Source organism: Fusarium flagelliforme (genome assembly GCF_020744385.1).
Source record: "Fusarium flagelliforme strain FIESC 12 MPI-CAGE-AA-0113 chromosome Unknown B0J16scaffold_2, whole genome shotgun sequence".
Lineage (NCBI taxonomy): Eukaryota > Fungi > Ascomycota > Sordariomycetes > Hypocreales > Nectriaceae > Fusarium > Fusarium flagelliforme.
In genome coordinates, this window is record NW_025763504.1 from 2,861,925 (window position 1) to 2,887,263 (window position 25,339).

Below are 25,339 nucleotides of genomic sequence, written 5' to 3' on the forward strand. Positions count from 1 at the left end.
CCACTGTGTGCTGACGAAGCTCTATAGTCTACTTTCGCGTCGAAATGAAGTACGATCCTCCTGCATTAGTCCAACTCACGTAACCCTCAGGGTATATGCACTCTTCCACCTCCAGGATGGTACTGCCAACGTCGTTGATGTTGTGGTTGTTGCTCTTCTCGGCAACAAAAGACTTGAGGGACACAATCTTGCAGCCCGACTTGAGATCCAGGAACATCCGAACTAAGTCATCGTTGAGCTGCGAGGTGAAGGCCTTGTTGTTGACAAGGACCACGTCCGCGCGTTTAAGAGCCTCATGAATGGGCAGGTTCTTACGGAAATCGCCCCGTTCAAGATGAACTTTGCCCGGTCGAATTCCCCACAACATGCAGCGCGCATCAAACTCCTTCTTCTGTTCCTCAGCAAGATTGCAAGCATTCTCCATCATTTCGCAACCCCAACTTTCACAGCCAATCTCGAGAGCCGCTTGCAAAACAACGTTTCCAACACCTGAGCCTAAATCGACAAAGACCTGACCAGAGGTCATTCGAGTTTGCTCTAGCAAAATCTTAGAGATGAACGGGTGTAGGAGTTCGCCATAGACATAGTCGGTTCCATTCTCGTACTTGGAGAGGAGTTCCACCTTCAGAGCCACTGTGCGGTCATAGATCTGGTCGAGAATGAAAGCCACTAGGTGTTGGGGTAGCTCGTGCATTTTATCAAGGTTTTTGGCAATTACACCGTCCTCGACCAGAGCACGAAGCTTCTCATTGTACTCGCGCAGAGCAGCCTTGAATCCCATCAAATCCTGGATATTACGGTTGGAGGCCTTTTCCAATCTTCGAATGATACCATCGTTGGGATTCGTGAAAGGCTCGGCTTCCTCTTCGGTAAGGTATGTCTCGGCAACATGGCGAACTACCTTGATGCTTGCTTCCACGGCATCGATTTTGTCTTTGCCCCATACTAGCTCATATCTATAATAACGTCAGCTCAAGACTCTGGGCACGGACAGCATGGAAACCTACTTCTCACGGGGCTGCAAGCTGGGGTATTGAAGTCTGATAGCGACCTCCTCCTTTTGGGCACCCATCACAGGTACACATTTGTGCTCAAGCGAAGCCACATCAACAGCATGAATGAAGCTCCGGCTATCCATGCGCTCCTCGAAAGCCCTTACGCTCCTCAGCTTGCGGTTAGGGTCGACAAAACTGCCATCTTCGGTGCCCTTGCGCTGCCTCTTCGTGTCGAGAGTCATCCATCCATCGTCTTCGCCATCGCTGTCTTTGTCGAATTCGATACGATCGCTGGCTGGTGATCGACGCGTTACAGATGGTGCCTTCCGCTTACGTTCCAGACGCTTCTCGTCGGATGAGGAGGGGTAGGGTGAGTGACTAGCTTGGCGTGCCAGAGGTTTCGGAGAAGGACGGTGGGAGGACGAGGAGCGTGATGCTGAGCCGCTGAGAATGGGATTCGGTTTGGGCTTGGGCTTCTGAGCAGGTCGGTCGACGACGACCTTTTCGATCCTGATTTTGGGAGGGTCGCTCTTGAACTTGTTGTTCTTTCCACCGAATAGACGCATCGTGAATTATTAGGGGGCCAGTCCCTGGTGACTCAAACAAAGTAAGGTTAAGATATCGTGAGATGTAAAGACGGGGTCAGCCTGGGTTAGGTCAGGGATGGAGGGGTTCGCGGTGGCGTGCGTGTCGGGCTCGGGCGTCGGCAATGTCGCGCAACGGGTGGGACTAGATTAAGAAAGAAGGTAGCAATAAGAGAGAAGATGAAAGGAACGTGAGAAGAGAAGGTAAGCTAGGAAGTTCCAAAAGAATAGCCGAAGTTGGTGGTGGTGGTTCAAGTTGTTCTCGTGACTCTTCTTTCAGTATCGCATCGTGGTACAAAGATATGCAAAGGCAGAGTTCAAGTTTCGAGGCGAAGTTGGGAGCATCCACCACGAAATGATGGCTGAATGGCTGCCTTTCTGGAAATGAGGAGCCTTACATCAGCTGCCTTGGAGGCAGGGGCCAGGGCCTGCACGCTGCAGGAGGTCCCCTGGACTTGGGCCTGGCGGAGGCCGCTAGGCAGTTGCCCCCGCTGTAATTGCCTGCTGCCCTGAATTTGTTTGCCTTGAAAGGAGGGATTTGACTGGTTTAAAATTTCGAGGTGGAGACACACTGGGCACGTGGGGGCTTTCCCTTTCAGCCGCAGATGGTGGTTGCCTGAAATGGCTTACCCTATGGTTGCCATGATGGAAAGCAGGATTTATTTGTTATCTCACATGAAATCATATTGGCAAGTGCAGCAAATAAGATATTCTTATACTTTTCTTTTTGTTTTGATCTATATGTGTCTATATCTTATTGGTACTTACCTTTTCAGTTGAGAAAGTATAACCCCTTCATAGACAAATGTTGGATTATTTGTCTTTGTCTTTTGCCGACCCATACTTCTGCCCTATGCCTTGGACTTGATAGTTGAAAATGTCCATTATCTCTAAGGCTTAGGGCGGCAAAACGAAACAACCTCAATGCTACCTAGTATAGGTTGTCGTGAAGGGTCTAAACAATGACATCTCTAGGTGGGCAATCTTGTTAATAACCTGATGGCCCCTCGGGCAGTTAGTGACAAGCACAGTTCTCAAAGGAACCAGTACATGAAGTCGTTGGGTTGAAAGCTCCCTGTCTCCAGTACAGCCCCTCCTTAACAGCATTGCCGCCATCATGGGAACCCAGCCCGGGGTTGGTAAGTATCCTGATAGCACCTTGTTCGTGGTAATCGAACAATTCTTGTTCGTAGGCTTGAGAGAATCGAGTTGACCTGATACAAACAATTAGCATCTATCCCAAAGGGGGTCTCATGTTTGCAAACTTGACTTACCTAAACCTGATTAGGGGCTCACTTGTACAATGATCGACTACAATGTGAATGCCTCCAACATCCACATGCATGAATTTGCTGTTCATTCTCATGGATTCCGAGGGAGCAACTTCGACAGGAATACGAGCTCCTGATACCTTGATCGCATGTTTCCATGGACGAAACAATCCCGGCTCGGCTTCTTGCTGGTGGCCGCATTCTTCACATTCTGTGTAAGCACTCTCCTCATCAGCTCCTAGAATCGTGATGGGTGTTTCGTGACCACATTGGAGAATTTTGACGACTTGATCATTCTTGCGCTGGATCATACCACCCAAGAAAATGTTTGGCATGTTAAAGTGAGTATCATGTGGGTAGAAGGGAGGCGGCGTTAAATCTTGAGACCGGGCACACCATGCACACCGAACGTGAGCTCTTGCATCGAAAATCTCGCAAACGGGAGGATGTCCGGTAAGGAGTGACAATCGACCGTACTCCTTGTCAGATGCTTTAGCTGCTTTAGAGATCTTGTTAGCCAGATCGTCTTTGAAGCTATCAACGTCCTTGATAGTCCATGTGTCTTCACGGATGGGCAGAGCCAAATCCGAAAAGTCGGGCTTGGATCTCACTCCATCCTTCAGCATGGAGTTAAGCTGGGCGTTGACAGTGGGCTTGCGTTTCCAGTACCACTCCTCTGCAAGTAAGAGGAGGTGGCGGACACAAAGGGTTGAGTGTTTGTCGTGAGGAAAGGCCTGGAAGAATTCGAGGCCTGCGCGTCCACTAGCATCTGACCAATCCTTTGCTTCGAAGTTCTGTGCGAACAACTTCGGATCGGAAGTAGGGTTTCCTATGTCTTGGGACTCGTCTTCTCCGTCAGTTTCAATATCTGAGTCAGCGGGGCTTTGAGGGGGAGAAGGAAGGTCAGAGTCTGGTCCAGCTATGAACTCAGGCAACCAATCGGGAGCTTGAGGACGAGGAGCAGCAAGTGGCGTTGTGTCTCTTCTTCGGAGCTTCTGCGGTTTCGGACTGTCGGAAGAAGCCCTGGTTCGCTTCCTCTTGCGTAGCCGAGGACTAGGTGGTTCCGGACTCTGCAAGGGCGAATGCAACTCTGGCTTTACGAGAATGGTTGGTGAACTGGGAGTGGCTGAGACAGCTGCAGCAGCCTTTGCTTTGGAGCGTGTAGTAACCATGGTTTGTGATTGTTAATGTCTTGTTTGTGGTTTCAATGCTGATTCGTGATCTGGTTGTTTCTGGAGTTTGTGTCTGTTGAGTAGACTTGTTATCTCTTATGTATTGAACGAACCAGTAGATGCTTCAAAGGCTCTTGAGAACATAAGTCTTTAATCACCGAACACATCTTTGCTACTATTCACTGAACGTCAAAGACTCAAGAGACTGAACAAGAGACAAATCCTCCAGGTCGGTCAAAGATTCTTTTCCCATTGTGTGTTCTTTCATCGTCCCGAAATAGACGAGTCGTATTTCGGGACTAAGGACCACATATGTGTGAGAAGAACAAAGACATACAGTATCGAGACTTGTAGATTCTAAGGAACCACCGCATTTTCCTTGTCTGGCCCGTAGCTTGAGAGAACAAGAATGATTCAGGTTGAACAGTATTTTGATAAGTACAGTGTATAGATGTTTTGGCCCCTCATAAGGGAATAAGATACAAAAGTAAAAGTTCGAGTGTTGAAACCTCGCCGTCCGTCCGAGACACCTTCATGACCACTCCTCCATAACTCATGAAAACATGATCCCATACGCATACCCAACCGAAAATGCAAATCTAGAGCTTTTTATCTATTTTTATTAACATAACGTAAAGTCGTGTATCGTGTAAATCGGGTAAAAAGGCGTTATCGTCTTTGTCGTACCATCATACAGGAATACAAAGGAAATTATCAATGTTCATTACAAAGGCGTTAGACGTTGTTGCTGTATCCATCTTTGTGGATGGGTGAAAGAATAGGTTCGGTTCCCTCTGATTGAGGAGAGTTGACAAGCGTTTCTGTCCATGAGACTGTGGATGTTTCGCTTGTAGTGCTCATTCGTTGCTTGGCACGGACTGGATGGCAGGAAAGAGGCGTGATTCTGATGTCTACCCCAGACTTGGATAGTTCAGGTCTTGTTATGGGTGAGTCGTACATATCGTAAGGGAATCCGACTGTGATCTGGCTCTTCCTGATGCCAGCTGAAATGGGACTGCTGGCTGAAAGACGGAATGTGCTGCGGGTCCTTCGTTTCCAAGCGTCAAGAGAGAAAGCACCAGAGAACCTTGTGTCGGTGATGGTGCTGAGAGGAGAACGGTTGCTCAAAGACGATCCAGCTCTTTCCACAATGGGTACAGCCCATCTCTTGAAAGAAGGGAACAGCATAGGGATGTTTGTTGTCATGATTGCCACGAAGGTCTCACGAACAGCCCAGGAGGCAGCAAGTTGGGGGCCATTGAAAGGGTCCTTCTTGTTGTTAGATGGATGTAGTGAGATTTTGGAATGGGCTTCACTTACAGATACAAGGAGGACAACCCGAAGGATAGCAGCCATTGTGACAAACAAACCACAGCTGAAGAGCGTGATGAGTCCAGCCTTCTGAGGCCAAGGCATAGCAGCTTTCCAAAGCATGGGCATAGGGATCATGATAAGATAGAAGTCTGTGATGAGGTTGAAGGAAAGGCCTGTCCATATCAGACTGGGTGAGATAGCAGCATGGCAGAAGGCTCCTGGGTCAGGGGAGATCTGCCACCAGTGGTAGAAAGGACGACAGCTGAGCAGCAGGTTCATCTGAACGATAACGAATGAACTAATGATCAAGCCGAAGCCGATCATGACACGAATTCTGTATCCTTCGAGGTCCTTTGTTAGGCGGTAGTAGAAGGTGCACATGGATGCTTTGAGGATCCATAGAAGGGAGGAGTAGGTTGCCCATAGAGCGAGTTGAATCTTGGAACCAAGTACACTTCAGAAGTTAGTATCCATATAACCAAGCTTCAACCTGTAGTAACTTACCGAATCTGGTATTCTCGGTCGTCAGGGTGTAGAGAAGCCCGTTGTTCGTCGGTGATGGAGTTGTTCGCTAATCCAAAGGCAACATTCCCAACTGAATATGCCAGACCTGTCTCTACAGCGTAGATACCCTGACATGGTCAGCACATATCAGTAACAGAAAGGCCTCACAGACTTACAGCTGCCAAGATGACAAGATAATCATCTGCCCAGAGATTCCCCAAACCAACCGTGCTGATCCTCACACCACATCTCAAAGCCGTAACCAACATCGCTATGCCGAGCAACGTGAAGGCCTCGATGTTGAAAACCTTGAGATCTGCCATTTCTCCGTCGATTCCTGCAAGTGATGTCTGGGGTTCCATAATGAGTGGTTGCAACCTCAATCTTGCTGGAGATCAAAACCAGATCCTCGGGAATGGATGGGAACTCTGCGATATATGACTAACGAACGACTGCATCAATTCTTAGTAACCCACCACTAGGATTGTGCGTCAAGGGCAGCTTGAATTTAGTTTCTTTCTCTCTCTTTCCTTTCTTATCATTACTATTGATGTTTTTTTCTTTTAGGGTCCAGCTACGACCCAAAGATCCAATGTTTCTTAGGCCAGCCTCCCACAGTTTCTCTCCCTCACTTCAAGACTCCATCCGCAAAAAAGTTTTATTCATGTATGCTTGTTCCCTAAAAAGCAAAAACTCGACCACCCAGAAGGATCTCTCAGATGGATTTATTCCTAACGGGGAAAGGTTGGACGGGCCGTCCTGTTTCATGGCAGGGGAAAGATCCCAGCAAAAGCAAACAAGAACCCACCGGGGATGCACGGCTTCTCCTTAGCTGCCGCAATCGTGGAGCAAGTGCCGAGCGTCTGTCTAAGACAAGCGAGACAAGTCAGGGGACAAAATGTGATAGACTCTCTTTCCGCAGTTGACATGTCATTGTGGTATCTAGAACTCTCGCAACTCAGCCATACAGAGGCTAGGAAAGGCCATTCAACTAGTTTCAGCTCTTGGACTTCGACGAATAGGAACCTCTGCATAAGTTACTTATATTCTGTAGATCCGGAAGCGGATGGATGCGGATGAGAGATTGGAAGCTCAGCTCAGCCACCGGAAGAATGGGTTCAAGATGCGAGGGGCACACAAAACCGACCTGGTGGTAAGACACAACAAAACGTGTCCAGCGTGTAAAACGTGTCTTAAACACAGTAAGATGAGTGAGAGAAAGGAGAGCGTTGTGGTAGGGCATCACCGCAGTTTGAGCAAACTCCATGACAGCGTGGATCAAGCCTTTCTCTCACTTGCAGATGAAAAAACTTGGAAGTTGCAGAAATCTTCAAGTTTTGGATGCAGTTGATATCGATCCTCGATCCTGAACATGAGAATCTCGTGGAAGCATCTCGATGACAGACTCTATCAAGGTTAGTAACTATCAAACAAGCTGTGGGATTCTACCATAATGACGAGTTCTTTTCACACATCGTGATATTACCCTGGACCGGTACGACGTGTTCATGCCCGGAAGAGGGTCAACAACATCCGACCACTCGTTCATAACTGGGACCTGCAGCTAACGGAGTCTCTCCACTGGAAATCTGGTACCTGATTTGTAAAACCAACATGCATAATTTTATTCTTGCTTCACTAGTCTTTTACCTCTTCAGCGTCTTTTGCTTCTCTGCATCCGTAGCCACATTTCTTCCCTCAACAAGCAACCCCTTCTTCCTCCTTACACCATCCATGTAGCGTTTCGCCACGTTCTCCTTGTCGGCCAACTCGCCAAGGTCCTCCAGGTCGTCTTCGGTGAACGGAACCCAGAAGGGATCTTCGTCCAGGATCTCGAATCCCGCAAAGATGAGCTGCGGCTGTGCTGCGCCACTGGTACGCTTGCGCATCTCGTCCGCAAAACCAAAACTCTCGGCCACAGGGACCAGGGCCTGGATTGTAAAGAAAGGCGTGCCCTCCTTCATCAGCTCGGCGTTGACGCGGCCGCGACGACGAGTCAGGACGTCATATACACGACCTAGAACCTCAGTAGACGCTTGGATCTCAACGCTGTACATGGCAAGCATGAGGCGGGGAGACCAGTCCATGAATCCTGCTCGAAGGGAGGATTGGAAAGTTCTGATAATTTCTCCGGTCAGACGTCCGAGCTTATCACGAGCTGAGGAATCGTCTTCGGCAAGGTTGAGAGTGACGTCCTCAACAAAGACAGCGACACCCTGCAGAGGCTCATTGCATAGAGGACCTTGAGCTGCAGCAAGCTGAAACGCGTAAGAGATCTTGTCAGTCAGGTGACTAGGATGAAGAGATTCGTCTGCACGAGGTGCAGTTTCGACAGTCTTTTCGGTAGCAAAAGCCCTAGCAAAGATACCATCTGCAGTAGAATCGATAAGCAGATTGGGTCCGGTTCGTCGGGGTCCGAAGGCTACAATCTTGTCAATGCAGTCTTTCCAAACTTCCCTGCCCTTGCCAGTCTCTAGCTTCTCCTTAAGTTGCTTTTTGAAGTCCTCCACAGACAGGGTGTTGCCGGCTGCAACATCAGCTTCAGCAATAATTTCTTCTCCCTCCTCTTCAGCCTTTGCTCTTCGATCGTAGACTTTCTTGACTGCATCGCCGTTCTTCAACAGGAAGTCGGTAACCTTCTCGGGGATTGGCAACACCCGGAGTGAAACTGTGACCTGCTTTGAGCTGGTTGTGGCAACAACTGCGCCACGGCCAAGCTCTTTGTTGACTGGAGGTCGCATCTCTTCAGCTCGGACAATTGTCTCCCGGTAGGGCACGATTGGTGCACCGGGCTGAATGTCACACAAAGCAAAACGCTCCTTCAGATCAGTCAAGCATCGCTCAAGATGCAGTTCACCGGCGGTCAACAGAACGTGTTCGCCACTGGATAGAAGTTCATACTCGGCGCAAGGGTCACTCTGCACCAGGAGCTTCAGACCGTGGATCATCTTGTCAAGATCGGCAGGGTTTACGGGTTCCAGCGCAACACGAACAATGGGCTTACCCAACATGGTAACACCCGCGAGGTTGACAGCACCTTCACGACGACTGCACAGAGTTCCAGACTTCAGAATCTTACCCTCGAGGCCACCAATACCAAAGACACAACCGGCAGGGACTGAGTCGAGTGCCTCCAAGTTTCGTCCCATCAGCATGTAAAGCGCAGTGACAGTGACTTCTTGAGGCTCAGGCTCAGCGTTAGGCTCAGCGGGGGACCACTTGGGAGGGATGACGTAGAGCTTGTCGCCAACAGACAGAGTTCCTGAGTAGATACGAGCAAAGCCAATGAGGTGCTCGGGATCGACCTTCTTCTCTTCAAGTTCAGGTGCATATTCGTCGAGGTTGATGGCATCCATCGAAGTCACCATACTATCGACGCCGTTCTCGCCAGCTGCAGCTTGAGCTCTCGCAGCCTCGGCTCTCTTCTTGCGTGCAAGTTCTCGAGCCTCTTCGCCGCTCATCTGAGCGCCGGTACGTCGCTTGTTCTCAGGAAGTTCGCTCTCGGGAACGGATACCATTTTACTGACGTAGGCAACGACGGGGTCAGACTTCTCGTGCTTGAATGAAACCATAGAGTCCTTGATAGTTTGATCAATGTGGTCAGATCCTGGAGATTCCTTCAACATCTCAGGAAGTCGTGCAGCCTGAGCAGATGGAGGAGATGGAAGGGACTCAATAACGGAAACCAGCAGTGCTGTCGACAAGGGAAGCCAGCCGGCGAAAACGGTGTTCATAAGAAGCTTCTGATCGCGAGACTTGAGCATATGAGGTGTGATCTTGATGCCGAGAGACTTTGTGACCTTTTCCAGCAGCTCTCGATCTCCTTGGCCGTTGTCGCCTCCTACTGTTGCTTGATAGACAGTCCATACTGGTTCAAGTACCAGCTGCACAAACATGGGCTTCAGGTTTCTTCCCTTCAGGTGCTTGGGACCCAAGATCTTCTTTGTCTTGGGATCCAAGTAGAAGTTGCCCCATAGAACCTTTTCCATAATTCCACGCTTGATGCCCAGCTTCTTCTCGTACATGGCGGCGAATTGTCTGCAAGTAAAGGCCCAGCCGTCAATGGCACTGCTGAAAATGACGTTGTTCTTCTCGGGAGCAAAGTAGATATCCTCGTCGTCTCTCTCCTCGAATTGAATTTCTCCCGTGTCGCTAACTTGATCAGCAATTGCTGATTCCTTAGCCGCTGTCGCTGCGTTGACTCGCTCCTCCATTTTCTCTCTCCAGTTGAGATCCTCTTCCATACGCTCTCCCTGGAAGAAACTTCCTAGCACAGCGTTCACTTGTTCTAGCAGCTTATTCAAGTGGATGTAGGCCTCTCCAGGGGTCATCTTAAGTTCAGTAACAAGCCGATCAATTTTGTTGATAACAAGCAGGGGCTTTAGCTTCTCGGTCCATGTCTGACGAAGCACGGTGACCGTTTGACTGCAGACTCCCTCGACGGCGTCGACAAGCACAACAGCACCATCACAAAGTCTTGAGGCTGTTGAGACTTCTGAACTGAAATCGATATGACCTGGCGAATCAATCAAGTTAACGAGGTACTCCTTGTCCTCAGGCTCAGCGTCGGGGGCTGCTTTCCGACGCATAGCAAAGTATAGTGAGATAGCGGAAGACTCCATTGTGATACCTCGAGTCTGCTCATCAGGTCTGGAGTCTAGGTAACGGATCTTTCCCGCCAGCTTTGGTGAGATGATGCCATTTGTGGCAAGCAGAGCATCGGTAAGTGAAGTTTTGCCATGATCAACGTGAGCCAAAATGCAAATCTAGGAGTCGTTAACTTGGATACTCTCTCATGTTTCACTGTGTACCAACATTTCGAATATCACTGGATTGTCTTTGCAGACTTGCCAGCTTATCTGGAGTGACGACAGGCATTATGACGACAGTGACTTGTGAAAGTTAGGTAGGCCAAGATGGTGGGGTTCGAACAGAAATGAAAAAGGCCGTAGAGCAAAAAAAGTTCTAAATATGGATATGGAGATAAAAAGGTCTTTGGTGCCGACCCAGACAAAATAAAGGCTTCTATATTCTTTTGAAAGTACTCAGTCAGATCAAGGTGAGATCACTTTTATAAGTAAAGGGAGTTGATAGTTATGAAGAATATGGTTTGCCTAAAGGTTGCTCATAGTGACTAATCTAATCGATAAATGGACGTGCTGGTCAGTGATAAATTTAGCTGTCCATCATGCATATTTTTCTCGATATTGGGAAATCGACTAAGAATGACTCATACATACTGAAACAGCCTGAGGAACACCAAACTGAGTCCTTCTCTGTCCTGCAACAATAGCTTGGACCTCGAAAGGCTGGAATCCTAGAAGCTGATAACCGTAGCAAACCCCACTCAAATCGAATGACTAAGCAATCAACCCCGCGTGTGCCCGCCAAACAGAAGCCCTACACAGAAAAAACTGCATCGTTAAAATTTGACCCCATCTCACCGTGACGACTGTACGAGACGAGCGAGACGACGCGCGACTCGACTCCGACTCTATAAACGACACGATGGCTACTTACCAAAACGGCGTGGCTCCGGCCCGCGCCATCGATGACGACAGCGACGTCGAGGAGGAGGCTCTTGTGGCCGAGTACAAGGAGCATGTTCAGTATGAGGATGGTGACGATCTCAGCCGCACCACCTCTCTGAACGCTCAGCAGACCGACGACATCCAAGCCCGACTTGTTCAGGCTGCTCAACCTCTCGACTTCCAGGCGCCCCTCGAGGCTAAGTTCCAGAGCTACGATGCCTACTGCAGCTTGTTCCACTACATCCTCAACTCCGAGGGCCCCGTCGACCTCGAGCCCCCTTCTGTTGGTGCCCCCTGAATCTGTATATCGGGATGGATTGGGCTAATAAATATCTTTGTAGTACTACTGGGCTTGGGATGTTATCGATGAGTTCATTTACCAGTTCAACTCTTTCTCCTCGTACCGAATGCGAATTGCCCGCCAAACAACCAACGAGGAGGAGCGTCAGGCTCTCCGCGAGAACCCCAACACATGGGGTTGCTACAGTGTTCTCAACGTCCTGTACTCCCTGATCCAGCGATCCCAGATCACCGAGCAGCTCGGCGCCATGAAGCGTGGTGAGGACCCTGCCGCTGTTGCTGGCGAGTACGGCAACAAGAACCTCTACAAGATGCTGGGTTACTTCTCCATCATTGGTCTTCTCCGAGTCCACTGTCTCCTTGGTGACTTCAGCCTCGCCCTCAAGACCCTTGACGACATTGAGCTTAATAAGAAGGCTATGTTCGCCCGTGTCATGGCCGCTCACTTCACCACCTACTACTACGTTGGTTTCTCCTACATGATGCAGCACCGTTACGCCGATGCCATCCGCATGTTCAGCCACATCCTCATCTACATCTCGAGGACCAAGAACTTCCAGAAGAGCCCCCAATACGACTCGATCACCAAGAAGAACGAGCAGATGTACGCTCTTATCGCCATCTGCGTCGCTTTCCAGCCCACTCGTCTGGACGACACCATCCACAGCGCTCTCCGTGAGAAGTACGGCGACCAGCTTCTCAAGCTCCAGCGCGGTGGACCCGAGTCTCTTCCCATCTTCGAGGAGCTCTTCCGCGCAGCGTGCCCCAAGTTCATCTCCCCCATTCCTCCGGACTTTGAGAACCCTGAGGCCAACATCGACCCCGTTGAGCACCACCTCGCTGTCTTCATGGATGAGGTCAAGACCAACATGTGGAGCCCCACCATCAAGTCTTACCTCCGCCTCTACACCACCATGGATCTCAACAAGCTTTCTGGTTTCCTTGAGGTGAAGCCCGAGGAGCTCCGATCGTGGCTCCTGGTCACCAAGCAGCGAACTAGGCAATTGCGCTGGAACGATCAGGGTCTGCTTGACGGTGAGCTTGTCAACGTCAGCGACCTTGACTATGCTCTCCAGGGCGTAAGTTGATATTCCTAAAACGTTTGAATATATTGCTAACTATCTGTAGGACCTCATTCACATCTCCGAGGCCAAGGTTGGACGAAAGCTTGTGGACTGGTACCTCCGAAACCTGTCCCGTACCTATAACTGAGGTGTTGTAGAGAGAATTGGCTAGTCACTTTTTCTCAAAAGAATCATGGGGGTCTTCGATTCGAGCCCAACAGCGCATAAAAGCGCTGAGGCTGAGTTACTCCACAATGGCCCAGGATCAGGAGAATCATTACCTGGGGTTATGCAGGCCGACTTGATAGGATGCATGGCATGGCAAAGGCGTCTCGGAGTTGGTGATGCTCGTGCAAGAGCCTGAGAATTTCTCGGGTTTGGCTGTATGTGCGGCGGAGATATGGGACTTCCTCCTAGAGGTACGAGGGCCTTTGAAAAAGGCTATGAAGAATAAAAGGAATCAAAAAGTCATTTAATCAATATCATGATCCTAACGAAGTAAGATTATCGAATACAACTTGTGCCAGCCATGAGCCCTAATCTGAGATCTGAATGTTTACATGTAGCGTGTCCAGTTGCTGGAGAATCTGGTTAAAGTTAGCATTATCAGAATCTAAGGGTAATCATCCATCTGGCTACTTTATTACTACAATCGCGTTCCAAATACTCGTGGCAATGAATGTATCAGATTTCCTGAGTGCTGGAATTTATTACTAATTTATCGCTACCCTTATATCAATTCAAGAACGCCAGACCCAGAACTCCTGCCTCGTACATAGGTAACTTAGTACGCTCCCATGAAGCAACACAGTAGGTCCACGGCCGTCATCCCGTCATCTTCGGATGAGAGCGAGCATAAGAGATGAAATAATTTAGCCATCTTATGCAAGCTTAGGTTGACAATTAGGCTACTTTATTTCTGTGGAAATTCAGTACCTAGGTAATGGCCTGGGTTCCTGGTGTGAAAAGCTTCATATCCGCTATATCCTTGGGGGTTGTCTGTTCCTAATTTCTATGGTGTGCCTTTCTGCGCCGATGGGGTATCTTCTTCATCTTCTAAATCATCATCCACCTTCATCTTGAACGCGGCTGCTTCACCGACTTCCATCTTGTGAAGTTGTTCCAATTTCTCCTGGTCCAGAGCCTGCTGACCACTAACGACCTCAAATTCTCCAGAGTCATCGTCGTCATCGTCGTCGTCATCGTCATCGCTAGCATCATCTTTGATAACTCGTTGATTTTCCGGTGTTTCGCCAGATGGGTTGACACTAGCAGATGCCTGAGGCCTGATATTAATTACCTGGCCGTGGTTGAGGGGCTTGATCGTCGGATCAAAAGATGCAGGTAGCCCCAAGGCACGTGCAACTTGATGGGCTTCTTCGTCGGGAGAGTTTTGAATCTCAAGCTCGTAAGTGCTGCTTGCCTCGCTATCGGCTTCGTGCTTTCCAGCGGTTGCGGCCAACATGCTCACATAGGTTTGTCGTGCAGAGTCGTTAGCCCGCTTGGTCTTCTTCTTAACGCGCTTCTCCGTAGGTCGTACCACAACTACGGGTACAGGCGAGTATTGGAGACAGTACTTGGAGAAAGAATTGCGCGTGTTAACCAGTCCTTGTAGACCACCAAGTGTACGTCCCCTAGTCCCCACAATGAGCATTGCAGGCTGGTACATCTGTATCTTAACGAGTGTCAGCTTTCAACTTCCACAGAAGACATATTTCCTGTAAACATACCAGATGCTGGAAAGTCGTGTGCAACTTGCCAACGGCGTATTCAAGAATGATATTGATGGCCCTGTTATTGCCATTACGGTCAAGAATACCTCGCATGACCTTCTCAGCATTTTCTCGATATTCCCTATTCGAGTAACGCAAGTCCTTCTCAACTACTCGTACACAAACGACTTCGTCGCCGTCGTCCACAAGCTCTTCCAGAAGCCATTGTAAAGCATAATCGGAGTAGGTATGCTCGTCAACTCCAACCATGAAGCACCGTGATCTGCGCCTAGCCTGGTAGCCCATGTGTCGAACGTTGAGTGTGAACGAGATCGCATTATTCTTGGTCGGTTCGCCGGTTGGAACATTGTCGAATGCGACATGTTTCTGGAACCTATCGGGCGGGGTCTCGGTTAGCGCCGCCATAGTTGTGCAAAATGCCACAAAACAGAGGCAGGAAAGTATAAGCGCGAGATTGAAAAGTAATAAGCACGGAGGGATGGAGTAATATGGAAGGAGAAGAACGGGAATTGTCAATGACGATTGTGAAGACGAGAAGCGTCGAGAGCTCTGCGGGAAATTTGGGGGGCTGATGATCTGGTAGAAGTGGCTGTGACGAACGAGATGGCCTGACGATCCAGACCAAATAAGTGACGGAGTGAGTAGGCGAAGACCATCCATCCCCACGTCTATGGTAAGGTTTGTCGCAGACAGCGGGGTAACCATAAACGGTAGTGGGAGCTCAGTGGTGGTGGAGTAAAAAAAGGTTGTTGTGAAGAATGGACCGGTAACCAAATCAGTTCCACCTAGTCCAGGACCATGATTCCATCTTTGCAATGCAATATTATGGATGTGAATCAACTGGCAAGCCACGGCACTGGCAGCCAACCCGGTCGACAGTCGCTGTATACCACACTTGCTAACAACCGTAGCCTTGTGTGAAAGCAATGTCGATACCGAAGCCCTTGTGGGTAACAGAAGAATTGACCCTAAAGACCTTAGGGTATCAAAATAAAGGAGTCTAAGTTTCCTTCTAAGCTGGCATAAGATGAGCGTATTATTTCGTCTCTTATGCATCCAGCAGCCAATTCTTCTGACACCCTGGCGCCTACCCACGCGACACCTTCTTGGCATGGCGTCACATCGAGCTCCAACAATGCTGCTTTGGGTTCAATCTGACCAGCTTTGGCACAGATGGGTAGCCAATAGTGAATGCGAACATGGCAGTCCAGATAGCAATTCTCAGCTTCTGTTCGCGAAAGTGTTCTTCAGACTCCAACGTTCAGAGTGTTAGACACTAGCGTGTTGGGTATGCATGGTCCGGCTGATGGATCATTGCGAGCGAACCGGAAGTTGACATTGCAACTGAGAGTGTATTCACAACGAAAGACAAAGGGGAACAAGAAGACAGAAATATCCCACGTACCTTTTATGATCAGGAGAACTTGCACGTATGCGATGGTTGCTCATTTGTTGAGGCTGTCCCTGGGGCAATTTAGGATTCGTCATTCGGCGGAAGGAAACAGAGCCGGTGGACGATTTCCTTTGTACCATCGAGTCCTGATTTGGTGCTGGAGTTTTGTCGCTCTCTCGGCTTGAACTGCGGTCAGGTCGTGGATCGGGCGCAAATGAGATGCTGGACTTGTGTGCAGAAGAATCGTCACCATCGCTGGCCCTCACACTAGTATTGGACCCATCGACTGTGTTTGAGTCTGGGAAATAGTCGACTTTGGCGTCATACGAATTTGAGTCTCGTGGTGGATCAATCGTTTTGGGAGAGATGTCGGAGTCGGTGCGCCTGACTGGAACAGGCATAAAAGAGATTGTAGTCATGTTGCTTGATGGAGCGTCTCAAACGCGATCTGGTTGACTGGCGCCAGGGTGTTAGAACTGTGAACATAAGAGACGAAATAATCTAGTCACCTTATGCTCGTTCAGACCAGGATTCTGGCTACTTTATTTTCGTAGTCTTAGCCTTGGGGGTCGATTTCTCTGTTTTCCACCTGGCTGGTGGTAAACTTGGGCTGAATTGGATCGGTGCTGCCGAGTGGAAGAAGAAGAGGAAGCTCGCACTTGCGTAGTTGAACCTCGATCAAGTGCGCAGTGCCTTTCTTTCTATGTCGTAGGATCTGCCAAGATGCAACTGCCGCCAAGACGGAGAGACTAGTTAGATGACGGACTAGTTAGATGACGGACAAGCCTGTCTTGGCTTGGCCTGGCTTAGAGGAACGACCGAATCACAGAGAGCTGGGACAAGGCAAGAGCGGACGATAAAGGGAAGGAAGGGCCTGAGGACTCAAGATCGTGACGTCGAATGACGCGGTCCCGGAACTGAAGAAAGAAGCGTGCTCCTGGTGTTGAGAAAGAATGCGATGCGAAAAGGTGGAGAATGATTCTCTACAGTTGCTTTATCAATGCCGAGCTTGATTGTGAAAGGGCACGCTTGTCGTAATGACGGAGGCTATGGATCTGGTGGTGGCTGTGGTGTTGTAGCGTGGACCTGGTACGCAGTGGCAGCAGAATAAGAGAGGGATAGCGAAAGCCGATTGTTATGGGAGGTACTGTGGATAAATAAAGCACCGGACGATATCGATATTGTGCAAATCGATTATATCTTTTTTTCTTTTGTACGAGGGTCGCCTGAAGACAGACGAACAGTGTGGGCGTTTGCGTCTGTAGACAGTTGCTTCTTTCAGGTGAATGGCAGTGATCTGAGTGGCAGACAGAAAATAATAAGATTTTAAGGTTAAGCTTAATGCCAACAAACAAACCAGAGGACGGACGAAACTGTCAACGTTTTGTTTGGCTTCAACGTTTGGAGATGTAAAAATAGAGACAAAGACTGGGGACTTGAGAGAGGAGAAGTCTGGGTTTCACTATTGTTTCCTAAGGCCAACAGAGTGGGAGACAGATGTCATGATAGCTTGATCTTGATCGCATAAAGGAGGGTAACAATCTGAGGGAAACCAAGAGGATTCAGACGGTGCCGAACGGATCGGCCCTTGGTCTTGGTCCACGTTAAAACGGATGGTGGTGTAGGCCCGACAGGGAGTGTGAAATTAAACTGGGCAGCAACGCAACAGATACATAGCGCCCGAGATTTGAATTATGACAGAGTGTGTGCGTCTCGAAACGAACGAATAAGCTATCAAGCGAAATCTGCCAGCAAATAAACAAGACACGAGGTGGAATCAAGGTTAGAGAACAGAGATTAGGTAGCATAGCCATACAGTCGTGAAAGTGCAAAACGCACAGCTGACGTATCTTACGTCAAGCCATAGAGTTAAGCCGTTGCATTGCCGCTCTTCAGGGATTAGTTTTCTGTGTGTGACAAACTGCAGGCCAAGATGTAACTCGATTTGGATGCAAGAAACATGCCTTGTCTGTGCTGAATCATTGGACGATCAGGATGAACTACATACATAGGTATCCATTATCACATACGAGTCAACTTCTCGTACTGTACTGTACTGTGTTATCTGTATATCCATCGCAAGATAACGCGAGAGATGAGGGGAACCGAACCGTGAGGCCTCTCACTTTATCCAGAGACGAAGAAATGAACAACACGCGAGCAGTAGGTATCACCACAGCCCACTCACACTCACACTGAACATCCCTGGGGTTATGATCACATGGAAACTCTTTCTCTTGACTCCATACTGGAACGAGTAGGGCTGCTTACTGGGTTTCGAGATATCCACTAAATAAGGGGGCGTTTAGTTCGGCCGCTTGCTAAGTCTTTCCCCTCACTAATGCCACCTTGTTTGGCCTTTGGGCAGCCAAAAACGCAAAGATTTGCACTCCTTCATTCAGTCGTAAGTTGAAGCTCATCACCTCATGCTTTGAAGAGATGAGTGCCACTGCTACACAATCAGATATCAATGTCTTGGCCCGGCATTAAAGTCCCGAGTGTGACTCTTACTTGACAGACCGCCAAGAGCCCATGCGTATTACAAGAACGCCCGTACTTGACAATACAATTAATTCTATGTACACTAGCGGCGTCGGGAACCGGTTCTTTGGGCACGATTTCAATCCCTCCCGTCCGCCCCGGAGCCGGGTGGGGTTAACGCCTATAATCCATCTGGTAGGGGTTATCTTGCTTCGCAAAGCCCGCCCACTACGCTCGGGCTTCAGTGGAGGATGCACGCTATCCGATGAGTGCAGGTGGGGCCGACTCAGAAAAGAGCCTCTAGATCCGTGGATCTCTCACTGCTTCGTTTTTTACGAACAGCCGAATCAGTTTCAACGGCACTAAAACGGTTTTTCTTCTAGGCATGCACTCGATATGCAGGGTAAAGTAAGCGAAAAATAAGAGTCACTTGGCTCTTGCCATTCCGTGGAACTCTTCACCGCATTGTCTTGTCGTACCAGATCAATATTTCGAGCCACCAACATGTGTCGTATTGTACTGTACATCATGGCTGAGCCAGTCAGTTTCATCCTCAAGACCACATGAGGCTCCCTTGCTCTTTCAGCTGTCAGACAAGTTACCAGCCCTGCATACTCTGCCCTGTTTCTTGGCATTACCCCAGAAAGTACCGATAAGACTTAGGGCCTTCTGCTAACCTATTTACACCATCGTCAAAGTACGGTAAGTAACACGAATGGGAATGGTCTGACTCGGAAGGCACTTTTGGTGTGGCGGTCAGAGTAGCTAAATCGCGGATGACATTCTCGTGGCTTCAATTAATTGGAGCCAAGAGAGAGTTCAACCGTATATAACGGTTATGTTCTCGATCACGAGTATAGTTTATAGCATCTAGTGCTAGCAATCTGAGGGTAGACTATAAGATCCTTGCCAACCGGTGAAAGAACGACCTGCTGAATTGGAAGTTCGGTCAAAGTCAGAAGAACGGAGGAAAACGAATATTGCAAGTTTTCGAGAATTAGCCGAACATGACTTCTGTGGGTTTGAAGTACGATATGAATGGATACTATGGGGCTCTCTATGAGCCTCAACTCCAAAGTCGATATGGATCTTAGAACAATAATGTGCTACTGTTCAATTAAGACCCTGTGGCTTGAACTTATGGTATCATCTCAGTAAATCTAGAGACAAGAATCTTGTATCACAATGAGGACCTCGTATGCGGATATGCGGCAGGGTCGATCTCAGCTTGTGACGTGATAGACACTATCTGTGAGACATTGTGTGCATATCAGAACCTAGACTTCTGTCCTCTTCTTTCCCCTCCTGTCAGCCAACAAGTGACACCTTCAAGCTATGGAGATATACGGAGCTTTGGTTGACATTTCTCAGGTGATGCTGGACTAATTGAAGGCATGTCTAAAGTGAGAATTTCCCAATCCAAGGATATTCCCGGGCTAACATATTGCTGTAGAGCGGGTGCCGAGCTGCAAGAAGCCTTGGGAGCATCTGCGAATGTTGATGCTGCGAGAGTTTCGGTATCAGAAGCGATCTGGCATCGTTGCGAGGCACTTCCAAGCACTGGGAAGGAGTGTACGAGACCTAACATATCGTTTGCAACACACCAAGCCCGAGGTATTCAATCTCTTGAGCTGCAAAGGCTGTTATGAATAGTATCACTATGGAATGGACTTGACAGTAATCTTCCGCACACCTCGAGATTTTGACAATCCCCAGAGCCTTCGAGATCGACTCATCAATAATGCTGAGCCAGCTCCAGTATCCGAGAGACTGTCTATTGCGCGGGAACTAGCCAAGGCCTTAGGCTACGCCCATGCATCAGGTTTCGCGCACATCAATGTGCACCCTGAGAACATTATTCATCTTCAGACCCGAGACAAGAATCGTTCTTCGGCTTTTCTTTCTGCCTTGATCGGGGCAAGAGACGACAGTTTGTCGCCAGATGGTGAGATCCCCTTAGAAAGGAGTGTTTACAGACATTCATCCACGCAATATACAGATGTAGTGAAAGACCCTATCTTACAGCACGATATATACAGCTTGGGTGTATGTCTGCTTGAGATTGGGTTGTGGCAGAGCTTCATCAGCTATGATGCTCATACCATGAGGACAACACTTTCACATATTACTGGCATAGCAGACGATGCCTCGGAGGGTGAGATGGAGCAGTTTCTGACCAAATCGTCGAAGCAACGTTTCATCGATTTGGTACGCAATGAGCTATGTTATTCCATGGGCATAGAATACTCCGAGGTTGTGGAAATGTGCTTGACCTGCCTAGACCCATACAACAGTTGTGGTGTCCCGTGTGAGTTTGAGATCGACGAGCATGGTATCCAGGTTGGTGTTAAATACATCGAAAAGGTAACGGTTGGAATTTAGCCTTAAATACTGACGATGCTGACTCTTCGCAGATTTTACAGCAACTGGACAGGCTACATGCAAACATTCAGATCTTGTCTTGGTAAATTCCAGCGTTCAGGATACCTGATACATTGCCACAATATTTGAAACGTGGTAGTAGCAATAAAGTGGCCTAAGTAGTAGTTTAAGCTGGCATAAAATGACCAAATTATTTCGTTTCTTATGCTCGCTCTCAGCGGCCAATTGTCAAGCACAGGCAACGACGAAATCGAACTCGAGCATATAGACGGCGGCAGAGACCGGCATATGCCAACTTTCACGAACCAGAGATCGATTTGGAGGCTCAAGATGAACCTGATCACGGATCCGAAGACGACGGGATGACGGCCGTGGACCTACTGTGTTGCTGTATGGGAGCGTACTAAGTTATGTAGGAGTTCTAGGTCTAGCGTTCTTGAATTGATGTAAAGTAGCGATAAATATTACTAAATTCCAGCGCTCAAGATATTCATCTGATAGTAACAATAGAGTAGCCTAAGTACTAGCCTAAGCTGGCATAAAGTGACCAAATTATTTCGTCTCTTGTTTTTGGGGGCCAATTCTTCTGATACCATGAGGCTTGTATCAAGTAGAAGTTTCGCATTCGCAGCTCTGTGTTTCAACCCGGGCATGTGCAGCGAATTAATGGGCCAATAATAGAATGGTACTAAGGCTGTCAGTGAGAGGACCCTGAATAAGGCGGATGCGATAGGTACTGTGGCCTGAGGCAGATAGACGTCACCAACGTGACCCAAGTAACAGGGAAACGAATGCGACGACGTAAGCCACCATTTCTCAGTGTTTTGACACCAGGCCAGGGGCTAATCCGAATCCTAATCCTAATACCAATTTTCAACGCTTAATTCTAGAATACAATAAAGCCAAGAACGACAAAAGTTAAGAGTCGATCTGCAGTGGTTATTTATATCATTGGGGCAAAACAAAAGATCCAGACCTTCAAAGGGACGTCGCTACTCGCTAGACTCGTTTGATACAAAGCTGTCGCAAACGTTACGAGGGGTTCAAGTCAAAGCGAAGGGGACGCGTTTCAATTTAACACAATCCATTACCTCACTCGCGCCCGCAATACGACACATAGGGAGGATTGCTGCTGTGCCGCCGATTAACCTTGTCAGCAACGCCTTTGCATACGAAGGGAGACTCCTTACATACAGTCTACATGGCCCCGCGCCGAACACTCACAACCCACCAAACGATATAACCACGATAGAAACGAAAACGACGCAATTTTCCCACCATGTGGCCATTTACTCGCTGCGGCGAAGACGCCTGCGAAATACCTCCTCGCCCTGTCACTCTCGCCTCGTCCATCGCCGCTCTTCCATTCCTCTTTATTTGCATCTCGACATCGATCCTCGTTGTCCGCCATGTCTTCCCTCGACTAAGTTCCGACGCCGACTCCCGCGACGGCGAAGACCATGTCCTACCTACACATGCGCCAGCTTGTCTGCGACAAGTCCACGCTGAACATGGTGCCAAGAGCTGGAGGCGGCGCGGCGCTGCCTGGACGTTTGGTCTTACTGTCGGATTGGCTGCTACGCTGGGTGCATTGATCATGGATGAGATTATCGAGGTTGTGAACGCGGATTCAAGAAATTTGGCTTTGAGAATAACGGTGCCAAGTCTGCTGTTCCTTTTAGTTGTGCTGGTGCCATGGCTGGAATGTCGATCGGTTGTCACAAGTGCAGGATGGAGTTTTCAAAGAACGGCTAAAGGAAGACTGCCTCGGTTTGCTTGGGGATTGCAGGCAGCACTGTTTTTGGGATGGTTGTTTGCCTTTTGGTCGGTTGGGCAGGCTGTTCCTGAGGGTGCGATGCGCAAGACGAGCAATGGAAATGGAAGCCTGTCGGATATGCTCACGCGCGGCTGTTTAGAGCGCATTGGCGTTGTCGGTATCTCACTGATGGCTCTACTGTCTGGTTTCGCTGCTGTCTCATCACCATGGCACGCATTCATGGATCTTACAGCTCGCAGAAAGCGGCCTGTCACGGACGCTGACGTTGCGAGGAAGCAAGCTGGATGGGACACAGCGAACGAGATGCTCCTTACTAAGCGCCATCGTCTGCAGTTCCTCGAGCGAAAGACTTCTGGTGCACAAACTGGAGCCTCTGCCAAGGGCAGCGGTCTGGTTGGCAAAGTCATGGGCTCTCTGCGTGGTCCGACTGGCGATGAGGCCGAGATGCGATCACTAAGATTGGAGATCGCCGGTCTCGAGACTATGGAAGCGAATCTGGCATCGGGAGTATCGATGCTTAAGAGCCACCGAGCAGCGACAGTTCGCGCCTCTACATCTCTTGGCCGACTTCTTCTTATCCCCTCTCAACTCTTCAGCTTGTACTGTCTGTACCGCATCGGCGCAACTACAATCACGACCATTCGCCGAGCTTACTCGCCTACATCAAGTTTTGCCAACACCGATCCTATCAATCGCTTCCTAAGTATCCTCGCTCGCCATTGGGACCCTAAGCTTGATCAACTAGCATGGGCACGACTTATTAGCTTTGCTCTTAGCGGTGTCATCCTTCTTGCAAGCGCCAACAGTGTCGTCCAAACATTCCACCTCTTTGCCAAGTGGACACCAGGTCTACTTCGTCAAGCGCAAGCAAATCTGGCACTGGTTGTCGGACAGATTGCAGCAACATATGTCATCTCCGCCTCTCTCCTCCTTCGCAGTCAATTGCCTTCTGCCTTGGGCTCAGCGGTCGGGAGTGTACTCCGAGGTGCATTGAGTCCTGCCTTTGTGGATGGCTGGTTCGAAGGATGGTTTCTGGTAGGCAGCTTGATGACAGCTATTGGTATCTGGGTAGGCAGAAAACTTGGAGGTGACGATGAGTGGGATGAGTATGGCATGGAGGAGATGGGTGCCAAAATGTCTTAGATGCCTGCCTGGTCGATGATGATGATTCTATTCTATGCTTTTGGGGGTTCGGGTTAGCATACATGCATTTTTAATAAGCGGGTGGATGGATGTACGATGATTGATGTTTGGACTTTGGCGTTTTTGAAAGACTACCTATGGGGTTCTTGACGAAGGGCGTTGCATAGAGGGTACATGATGGGGATGAGATACTATACCAGGGATCAAAAACATACATAGAGGAGTTGTTTAGGCTCTAAATACACTTAATACGTTCTGAATATCTATCAAGACCGGGCTCTCGAGTATCTACGGTAGCCCATTCGATCACCTCTCCTAGCAGTAAGCCATGAAATTGACTTAATGCGCGGCTTAAACAACCCAACTCAACTTGGCAACCACTGCGAGTATTTGTTCGATTTCCAGTAAACCTCAAGGCAGAAGGATTGCCAAATCATTAGATCAACGTTCCATGCATTCATACCCTGCATTCTTAGTTCGTGGCTTGCATATGACTCAACCTATAAGAGGCATTTCTCTCCAACCTCAAGTCAACCAATCATTCTCAACTCGCAGCCTAAATCAGGTATCAAACCATATCACTCTACATAAGAACAACTCACAATATCAAAAACTCTAAGAATCTGGACAATTAAACATCTAGACGCCAACAACCTGAACCAGGACTCTCACCAGAGCATTCACAATGCCGCCTCCTTCACCATCTCCACCACTCTCTTACACAACACCTCCTTCTCTCAACGCCTTCTTCTGTAAACCAACCGAGTTCAGAGCGACGCACCCTCCAATCCAACATCTCATCGCCGGCGCTCTAGTCACCAATCCCCAAGGCCAAATCCTCATTCTCCGCCGTGCGGCACACGACTCATGGCCTCTCCTGTGGGAAGTCCCTGGCGGCTGCGTCGACGAAGTCGACACTGATCTCATCGCCGGTGCCGTCCGCGAACTTTGGGAAGAAGCCGGTCTACGCGCCAGAGCAGTAAAAGGCATCGTGGGGATAGCACCCATCACCGAACCCATGCCTGATGATCCGTTGGAGAAAGACTTGGAAGTTCTGTACGACATGCTTGTATTTCGAGCTCATGATGGGGTTTGGGGCAAGTTAACTGTCTGGGTGGATGTGGAGAGCTGCGAGGATGTTAAGATTGATGAGGATGAGCATGTTGAGTTTGCGTGGGTGACAAAGGAGGAGGCGTTGAAGAATCGGTTCAAGGATGGGAAGGAGTTGCATTTTGTGAGTGAGGGAGTTAAGAGGAATGTCCTTGAGGGGTTCCGGTTGTGGGAGCGGGAAAGCCAAAGGGGCAGCTGAGCTACGACTGGATGCAGTCATTGGAGTCAATAGATGGAATGGCATCAAGATGAGAGAGGATATCATGTGGTCATTACTCGTCTATAGTCACACTTTATCCTCACCTGACTAGAGATCTAACTTAATTCCCTTGAAAAGCACAATCAGGTATAAACACCAAGAGAAAAGTGAAAAAAGACCAGGGAATAGAAATAAACAAAGCACATTTCATTGATCCCATAAACCACCCTAGCATACAAATATGAGTTCCTGTCGTGTCGATTCGATTCGAGACGGCCTCATCATGTGTGCCACGTTTAGAGAAAACGAATTGCCTATTGCCTGTCCAAGCAAGCAAGCAACTTTTCAGTCCCTCTCCTACTGTCTTTCACCTCTTCCCACTCCTT

General features: G+C 48.9%; 10 protein-coding genes across 10 annotated transcripts; 4 read left to right on the forward strand and 6 right to left on the reverse strand.

Annotated features, from left to right (window-relative positions):
- Window positions 1–28: 28 nt before the first annotated feature.
- On the reverse strand, window positions 29–1,561 carry B0J16DRAFT_380552 (histone-lysine N-methyltransferase, H3 lysine-79 specific; the record flags this gene model as incomplete). Its single annotated transcript, XM_046131083.1, has 2 exons — window positions 29–956; window positions 1,008–1,561. 2 exons carry the CDS (start codon window positions 1,559–1,561, stop codon window positions 29–31), a joined length of 1,482 nt encoding a protein of 493 aa, XP_045986571.1.
- A 1,033-nt stretch (window positions 1,562–2,594) lies between these two features.
- Window positions 2,595–4,022, reverse strand: B0J16DRAFT_380553 (uncharacterized protein; the record flags this gene model as incomplete). Its single annotated transcript, XM_046131084.1, has 2 exons — window positions 2,595–2,793; window positions 2,854–4,022. 2 exons carry the CDS (start codon window positions 4,020–4,022, stop codon window positions 2,595–2,597), a joined length of 1,368 nt encoding a protein of 455 aa, XP_045986572.1.
- Window positions 4,023–4,757: 735 nt separating this feature from the next.
- B0J16DRAFT_394641 (uncharacterized protein) lies at window positions 4,758–6,633 on the reverse strand (the record flags this gene model as incomplete). Its single annotated transcript, XM_046132138.1, has 4 exons — window positions 6,017–6,633; window positions 5,841–5,968; window positions 5,343–5,790; window positions 4,758–5,291 (listed from the first exon to the last, which is right to left on the reverse strand). The coding sequence occupies exons 1-4, from the start codon at window positions 6,200–6,202 to the stop codon at window positions 4,758–4,760; spliced, it is 1,296 nt and encodes a 431-aa protein (XP_045986573.1). The 5' UTR covers window positions 6,203–6,633.
- Window positions 6,634–7,486: 853 nt separating this feature from the next.
- On the reverse strand, window positions 7,487–10,718 carry B0J16DRAFT_316349 (P-loop containing nucleoside triphosphate hydrolase protein; the record flags this gene model as incomplete). Its single annotated transcript, XM_046125308.1, has 2 exons — window positions 7,487–10,606; window positions 10,656–10,718. 2 exons carry the CDS (start codon window positions 10,716–10,718, stop codon window positions 7,487–7,489), a joined length of 3,183 nt encoding a protein of 1,060 aa, XP_045986574.1.
- Window positions 10,719–11,142: 424 nt separating this feature from the next.
- B0J16DRAFT_64341 (translation initiation factor 3 complex subunit L) lies at window positions 11,143–13,085 on the forward strand. The gene is made up of 3 exons (XM_046134222.1): window positions 11,143–11,654; window positions 11,713–12,750; window positions 12,800–13,085. Exons 1-3 carry the CDS (start codon window positions 11,349–11,351, stop codon window positions 12,881–12,883), a joined length of 1,428 nt encoding a protein of 475 aa, XP_045986575.1. The 5' UTR covers window positions 11,143–11,348; the 3' UTR covers window positions 12,884–13,085.
- Window positions 13,086–13,747: 662 nt separating this feature from the next.
- B0J16DRAFT_263113 (uncharacterized protein) lies at window positions 13,748–14,873 on the reverse strand (the record flags this gene model as incomplete). The annotated part of the gene is made up of 2 exons (XM_046123327.1): window positions 13,748–14,410; window positions 14,466–14,873. The coding sequence occupies 2 exons, from the start codon at window positions 14,871–14,873 to the stop codon at window positions 13,748–13,750; spliced, it is 1,071 nt and encodes a 356-aa protein (XP_045986576.1).
- Window positions 14,874–15,715: 842 nt separating this feature from the next.
- B0J16DRAFT_380558 (uncharacterized protein) lies at window positions 15,716–16,280 on the reverse strand (the record flags this gene model as incomplete). The annotated part of the gene is made up of 2 exons (XM_046131085.1): window positions 15,716–15,812; window positions 15,874–16,280. 2 exons carry the CDS (start codon window positions 16,278–16,280, stop codon window positions 15,716–15,718), a joined length of 504 nt encoding a protein of 167 aa, XP_045986577.1.
- Window positions 16,281–20,007: 3,727 nt separating this feature from the next.
- On the forward strand, window positions 20,008–20,810 carry B0J16DRAFT_380559 (uncharacterized protein; the record flags this gene model as incomplete). Its single annotated transcript, XM_046131086.1, has 2 exons — window positions 20,008–20,706; window positions 20,757–20,810. 2 exons carry the CDS (start codon window positions 20,008–20,010, stop codon window positions 20,808–20,810), a joined length of 753 nt encoding a protein of 250 aa, XP_045986578.1.
- A 742-nt stretch (window positions 20,811–21,552) lies between these two features.
- On the forward strand, window positions 21,553–23,904 carry B0J16DRAFT_333518 (Abscisic acid G-protein coupled receptor-domain-containing protein). The gene has a single exon (XM_046126837.1). It carries the CDS (start codon window positions 22,004–22,006, stop codon window positions 23,642–23,644), a length of 1,641 nt encoding a protein of 546 aa, XP_045986579.1. The 5' UTR covers window positions 21,553–22,003; the 3' UTR covers window positions 23,645–23,904.
- Window positions 23,905–24,190: 286 nt separating this feature from the next.
- Window positions 24,191–25,195, forward strand: B0J16DRAFT_64407 (NUDIX hydrolase domain-like protein). The gene has a single exon (XM_046134224.1). It carries the CDS (start codon window positions 24,330–24,332, stop codon window positions 24,951–24,953), a length of 624 nt encoding a protein of 207 aa, XP_045986580.1. The 5' UTR covers window positions 24,191–24,329; the 3' UTR covers window positions 24,954–25,195.
- Window positions 25,196–25,339: the final 144 nt, after the last annotated feature.